This window comes from Suricata suricatta, chromosome 13 (assembly GCF_006229205.1).
Source record: "Suricata suricatta isolate VVHF042 chromosome 13, meerkat_22Aug2017_6uvM2_HiC, whole genome shotgun sequence".
In the NCBI taxonomy this organism is placed as follows: domain Eukaryota; kingdom Metazoa; phylum Chordata; class Mammalia; order Carnivora; family Herpestidae; genus Suricata; species Suricata suricatta.
In genome coordinates, this window is record NC_043712.1 from 31,830,323 (window position 1) to 31,837,504 (window position 7,182).

Consider the following 7,182-nt stretch of genomic DNA (forward strand, 5'->3'; position numbering starts at 1 on the left):
TACTCCCCACCTGTCCTCACATCTTGCCGTGTCTCTCTAAGCTCCCACATGGATTTTGCCCCAGATAATGGGAGCAAAAGATGTGGGGCAGATTCCCCCTCCAGAGTCAGAAGGAAGGAACACCCACAGAGGCTCTCTCCCAGCATTGAGTGAGTGTCCTCTTAACCCTGACTCCCAGAGCCCTCTGCATCTGGAGGAGGGGAAGGTCTAATTTAACTGCAAAGGGGGCTATGCTGCTCATCCCTACGAGGCTGTTTCTTGGGAGCCGGCGTGCTTAGCTATGGGGCCCATTTGACAAACATAATGAGATCTGGGGGTTGGTCGTCTTGAGAGCAGGAATCATTGCAGAAGATGGACAACGTCTCCTGGGGTGGAGGCAGTGGGAGGGCTCCCTGTTAGGAGCGCAGGTGTCTGAAATGAGGCAGCAGGTAGGAGGCAATGAAGCAGAGAAGCTTGATAGTAAGGGACCAGAGAGAGGAAGAGAGAGAGCGAGAGAGAAGGATGACTTTCAAGTTTTCCCCTACAATGTTTTGTGCAAAACTCCCGTGCTGTTCCTCAAAGAAGCAGGCTGTAAAGAGCACCCAGTCTCCCCGCCGCACGCCGGAAGCTGAAGGCGCAAATGGGGTGAGTTACTGAAAGTAGCAGGGCTGCGGCAGCACCCCACGGCTTCCCCACTCCAGCAGGACAACAGGATAGTCCTCGGGATGAAGATTTCAAAACTCAACCTACACTTGAAACCGGTGGTCCGGAGGTTCTGGGTTCATGCAACAGCCTGATGCTTCCAGACCCTTCGGTATCCTGGAGAAGGAAGGAGCATGAGAATTTCACATCTAGTCTCACATCGTGTCCCAGGTGGGGAGCTGGGCTGCAGAGCTGGGCCCAGTGCGGAGTCACACATGGCCTCTTGCCCTCGGACCTGTGTTCTCTTAGCTGGTTTCCCAAACGCCCCTAGTTCTCATTGCTCTTTAACCACAAAAAGGGCGGTGGGGTGGGGAAGTACCTCAAATCCAAGTCCCATTGCACATCCAGGGCCTGGGGGCCCCGGGGGTCCGGGAGGCCCTGGGGGTCCCATGACCCCAGGAGTGCCAACTTGTCCGTTTTTTCCTGGAGGTCCTGGTAAGCCTCTGTTGCCGGGGTCACCCTGTAAGGAAGAAGACAAGCTGACTGCGCCCCCCTGGGGTTACCTGTGAGAGGAGTAACACATATGCCTGAGTCGGGACATCGTTCTTCGATCTTAATGAGGGGCTAGATTCTCTGAGGGGCACTGCTTCGAGGTACGGAAACCACGGTCTTGCTGACTGATGCCCGGAGACAAGTGGATGCACCCCTGTGCACGTGTCTGTGCGGAGGGAGAGGTGGGGAGGAACAGGCGGGTCACCCTCCCTCTCCAGTGGGTCTGCGTTCCCAGAATGGTTCCTGACATGTGTTTCCCTCTGCTCCCTGACACTTGTACGTCCAGCAGTCCAGGTCGACAGTCCAACCACAGTAAACCCAAAGCAACGGGAAGAATGAGGAGAAAGCTTTCTCTTTTTCTTTCTTTTTTTTTTTTTATTTACCTTTTCACCGGCTGAGCCATTAGGTCCTCTTGCTCCCTGAGAAAACAAAGCAAAACAAAAAGCAAGAAAAAGGCCCAATTAATATACATCTCAGTAGGTATAGTCCAAAGAAAATGCAGAATTAGAGACTCTCAAGTAACAGGGTATTAAAGTGAGCTGATGTCTCAAAGCCAAGTGCATTATCGTAGTTGTCAGTTTGCGAGGCAAGTTATGCTGAAAGATGGAAAAATCAATTTTTCAACTATCAGCTCATTACCTACCTCAAGAGTAAAAAGGAGGAAGTTGAAGATTAGCCAGGGAGAGGTTGCAGAGGAAGAATTCCCTTGGAGAATCGCCTGTGTGCTGGTGGTTCTGACCCCACCCCTCCCATGCAGAAAGAGACGGGTACGTCCCCTACTTGAAGCCAAGAAAGGGGCTTCAAGAACTTGATATGTATTCTCTGGACTTCTGGAGAATTCTGGAATGATGACTGGCTTTCTTCTGGAAATATCTAAAGACCAAAGGCTGGCTGGAGTGGCCCCAGAATGGGACTGGGGGGTGTTGCTATAAATCAGGTTGTGTGTCCACCCTTAACAGGGGCCTCAAAATAGGTTTCCTGGGGGGTAATGTGTGGGTCCCATAGAATGGAGCCGGCTGTGAGCTCTGAGCAGAGGGGAGGACCAATGGGAACTGGTGGCCAGGAACGGTCAACCATAGGAGACATGGCCCTACATCAGGGGACTGGTTGCACCCCGCCCCCCCGTGGGAGAATCTCTGAGGATTCACAAAAGAAGGAGCCAGGCAAAGGTCCTGACTCCCAACTATGATGTACCCAACATCTAAGGATGTGCCCTTCCCCAGTCCCCTCATTCTGGGTTGGACTGCTCTTCCGATATCAAATCCATAGAAAGGACAAAGTGGCTAGTTCCAAAATAACATGCTCAAGAATAAGATGGTGAATGACACTGAACCTGAAAATAGTGAGGAACACCAAATGGAAAGTACAGGAAGCAGAAGCCAGAGACTTCAGTAGTGGAGAGGAAGCACAGGGGAAAGTATCCGGCCAAGTGGCAGAGGAAGTGAGGAGCAGGTGCGGCAGTGAGGAGCAGACAGGCTGAAATTCTGGAGCGGGAAAGCCAGAGAGCCCTGCCCATTCCCTTCGCCTCCCAGCCCCCACTCCTAGAAGAACAGTAAGAGTCATTTACTGGAACCAGGGCATTGTGCAGAGTCCCGAGTGGCTAGGGAACCCCGGGAAATCCAGGGGTACCCCAAACTCGTAAGACCAGCTGTTGAGGTGCCCTGCCTCACGGCACACCCCACTGCCCCCATCTTGAAACCCACTGAAACCCGAAAGCCTCAGAAGTAGCTGCTGCCCAATTCCCCAACAATCAGTACGAAGAGAGGCAGAAAACAGACCAAAGAGAGATTCCAACTTTGAAAGCAAACACACAAGCAAAAAACAACACATATCCCAAAGAGGATAACACTATGAAAGAGAGGCACACAAAAATAAATAAATAAATAAATAAATAAATAAATAAATAAATAAATAAATAAAACAAAATAAAAATGAACATTTAAGAAAGACAGGCAGCAGTGCCGGCAATAGAACATATGCCCAAGCAAGGAGCGTGAAGAACACAAGCAGATCAGGACTTTAAGTGTACAATACATACTCTCAGGGAGAAAAGAGAGGCTATTCCAGCCATGAAACATGGAGAAATTATTATGAAATCAGCACAGTGGTTATAGAAAAGAATACATTAGAGATCTTGGAAATAAAAATACATAACTGTTGAAAGCAAGTCATCTATAAGGGCTGAATAATAATAAGAGATGCACCTTTTCACAATCAGGCTGCAGCCGCCCAGGGCGTTAGCAGGTGCGGGGGGGAGGGGTGGTGGTGGGGCTCCGAGGCTTCTCTGCCTGCCCACCCCACCCAGGAGAAACTACGTGTGACCGTTCACCGTGGGCAGAAACAAAAAAGAATTGGGTTCCAGTTTTGCTGCCTCATCTGGAGGCTACGGTTTCTGCGCCTGCATTTCTTGGGCGTGACCAGCCGCGCCATCTTCGGCTGCCTGTCGCAATCTGTCCTCAAAGGAAGTGCCAACCTTATGCACCTTTCCAGTAAGAAGTCAAATCACAGTCAGGGATATTGTGAGATACAAGTTAAATTGGCTTCATCTCTTGACTTCTGCACTCTACCCTCCGAACACCTTATTGTCGTGTTGCCAGTTTAACCCGTTAAAGCAAATTATGTTTGGAATGTGAAAAACCGTCTTTTAAAAAATTGCCTTCCCGGCAAATACTCAAATCAAGAGTATGTCTTGTAACATACAAGGATGCTACAAAGGAATGTTTCAAAGGAAGTTCGAGAAGATATTTTGGATCTTGAGTTACTGGTCTCAGAAACAGATGATTTTATCCAGCTTGTACATGTGAAAAGGTAGTATTTAGACCCATTCCATCGGCTGACAGATTTGGTGGCCATCGTCTGGGAACCTGAGCAGAGCAGCTTGGGGATGGAAGAGCTCGTCTTACTGGAATTTACATGAGCAGGGAGAGTGAAGACTGGGAACTCCAATGGCAAGAGTCAGCAAAGACTCTCTGCCCCCAAGATGATAATGGCAGACCTAAATTCAACTCCTCAGGGTGAGAATTGTGTATCTTGCAGGTCCGGCCAGGCACGCCACAGATTTGGCTGCAGGGGTGAAGTATGGTGAGGTCAGTTCAACAACGGAAATGCTGTAAAAGAATGAGGTGCAGGAGTGCTACAAAATCATGCTTCAGAATTCATTAGAAATTTCCGCTCATTATGGTTATCAGACTTGCCGAGGGCATTATTAGACTTCAACATGCCGGATTATAAAAAAAAAAAAACCTAACACATGGCTTTTATTTTTCTGCTGTGGTATCTGACAGGGCACAACTTACTGTCTGGTGTATGTCTGTTGTTCTTGCCCATGGTGTTTGTTACATCTGTAACTTCAATTTGTTACAGTTACAATTGACCATGGTCTCTCTGGTTCGATGGAGACCCATAATCCTGATTTTGTACCAAACACATCAGATGGTTAAAGGAGATATGAAATAGGAAATTGGGCCAATATTGGAATTCTTAATTGAAATAGGCTGTTATGTGCTCCAAACCCAGTACTGGATCCTTGTTAAATGCAGCTCACCACTTAGGTTCTTGAGAGGCACCCTGTTTTTAGTGTGTAAAATTTAGAGAACTACCCAAAGCCAAACTGGGGTTACACGGAGAAAGGGAAGGCGATGATGAATTGCTTGCATTTCTTCTCGCCCCTTGGGGAAGACAGAATCTGCTTTATGAGGCTCAACGCTGACATTCTGGTGGCTCAGTGAGATCACTCAAAGCCCGTTACTGGGAGCTCCAAGTCCCTCAGCAATTCTGGAAAACTTCACAACACAGGCTCTTTTCTGCCTGGGTATCCCAGCACCTTTTGACACTGAAGAATACCATGAATGATTCGGACTGTGAATGAAGAGAGTGACGAGATTAATGTGACACAAGTGCTGAAGATCTGGCTGGCACAGTGTGCATGCGAAAAGCAGAAAGGAATGTCATAGAGACCCGTCTCCAGCAAGTTCTTCAGCATCCTTTCCAGAAGCATTCAGTAGCCAAGCAGGCTGCTCTTCGCCTGTTCCTTCATGGGCTAAAGCTCTCAGTGTAGCTGCTCATCTTAATTTGGGGAAAATAAATTAAGGAGTACTCCTATCGTGGAACTCCACATAAAACAATCTATTTCACAAATTCGTAATGACCATCCTCATTTTGACGACAATCCCACATTTGAAAATAATGATTATATGTGACAATATTTTTTTCCAGCCAGATAAGCTGGACCTGATTCTCTAGGGAAAAACTCCCCTTTAGACAACTATGCAGACCGGTCTATGCGCCCTGCAGGTGGGAAAAGAGGCTGCTTTCTGAGCAGCATGAGGAAAGCTCTCCCTACAAGATTCCATGCAACTGTGGAAGGCACTGCCTGGCAGGAAACGAGCCGCGTGGTGCTGGAGGCGTGCAGGCCTGAAGAGCAGACATTGTGGAGGGGAGTCGAGGACCAGCTGCGTCCTTAGGTCTTGTGCTGGGTTACATCCCAGAGGGTGTCATGTTCTTCAGTGCGTGTCTGTTATTTTACATCCAGACAATGCTCCTTGGTTTACTTTTGGCCTTTAAAAATTATTGTTGGGTAAATGTCATCTGCGGCGATGCCTTTGAGTCCTCCAGATGTAAGTTTCCGAGTCCTTTAGAGTCTGCTTTTACTTGACCAGAAAGCATCTTATGCACAACGTGCAATGAATTAGACTCACAGCAAATTTCAGGGGGCGGGGAATGTAACCGTCTCCAGCAGTCAGCCTGCACAAGCCTGCCACCCTGCGTGCGGCCGCTCCCCTGAGCCGTGCAGCGTGCCTGCTCTGGTGGCAGCCTGCGGATGTGGGCACGGGTATTTTTAAATGCCAGACGAGCATGGGAGGAGCGTGTGGGGGCAGGGGCAGGAGAACTGGCAAGAAGAACAGGGAAGCACAGTCTAGGTCTGTGATGTTTCCTGCACAATCTAATTTCTTATGAAATCGTTGATACTTGTCGAGTGAGTTCTATAAAGCTTGACAACTGTTTCTTTCTTCTTTTTCTGAGAAATGAGCTTTCCACGAAAACCGAGTTACCGTTTCAATTAAAATGAACACACTTGAGAGCTGACGGGAACTGGAAATGCAGTTTTGTGAAGATGGTGATAACTAGGGAGTTGACATTTTCCACATCTTCACGCCATGGAGCACACAGAAGGCCTTGGTCTTTATCCCAGCTGGTAGGGACCCTCCCTCCTCTGAACCCCAGTAAACTCAGCCTGCCTGTATCACCTCAAGGAGGCTTACCTTATCTTTATTGCCCTCCTTTGTGGGGACTTGACTTATTGCATCAACCCTGGCTGGGAACACTGTAGGGGCAGGAACCCCGCCCCCAAGGCACCACATGCAGTTTGCAGACAGAAGGGAGACCCACTTACAGAGAATGAAGAGAGTGAGAGGAATGCAGATTCGCTCACCAAACACTAACAGAGGCCTGAGCCAGAATCTAAGGACATACAGACAGTGCGTGCTAGTGCTGTTTGTCAGGGGAGGGGTTGGGGCACAGGTAAGCTAACGTTGACTAAGAGGGGTCCTGGCAGAATAAATACTGTGCTGACGGGAAGTGCAGGAAGGAGGGCAGTCTTCTGCTAATAGGGAATCTGAAAGGGCTTCTCAGTGGATATATCTGAACTGGTCCTTGAAGGATGAGGAAAGGGAAAGATCACGTGAGATGGAGAGAAAGCATGTGCAAAGGCCAGGGGGCTGTCCAGGAAGATCATGCCCACAGCACTTCAGTAGGGCTGCTGGTCGACCCAGAAGCCATGTGAGAGAGCAGCAGGAGACGGAGCTGGGAAGCAGGTCTGCACACAGTCAGGGTTCGGTACCTTCTCAGTGGACAGGGCTGAGACTGGAGAGAGCCGGCTGCAGGAGGAAGGGCAGGTGCGGCAGGTGGGCAGAAGCTGGATTACGGGGGGGGGGGGGGGGGGGGGGGGGGGGGGGGGGGGGGGGGGGGGGGGGGGGGGGGGGGGGGGGGGGGGGGGGGGGGGGGGGGGGG

At 49.6% G+C, this 7,182-nt stretch overlaps 1 protein-coding gene across 2 annotated transcripts in view; it reads right to left on the minus strand.

Annotated features, from left to right (window-relative positions):
* COL15A1 (collagen type XV alpha 1 chain) overlaps positions 1-7,182 on the minus strand; it is a 102,724-nt gene that overhangs the window by 33,196 nt on the left and 62,346 nt on the right. The window contains exons 16-18 of one of the 2 annotated variants that reach the window (XM_029920641.1): positions 1,557-1,592; positions 1,001-1,141; positions 730-798 (exon numbers count right to left, since the gene is read on the minus strand). In XM_029920641.1, the coding sequence (XP_029776501.1) occupies positions 730-798; positions 1,001-1,141; positions 1,557-1,592 (246 nt within the window). The remainder of the gene's footprint in view (positions 1-729; positions 799-1,000; positions 1,142-1,556; positions 1,593-7,182) is intronic. The other variant, XM_029920642.1, reaches the window with a different exon arrangement.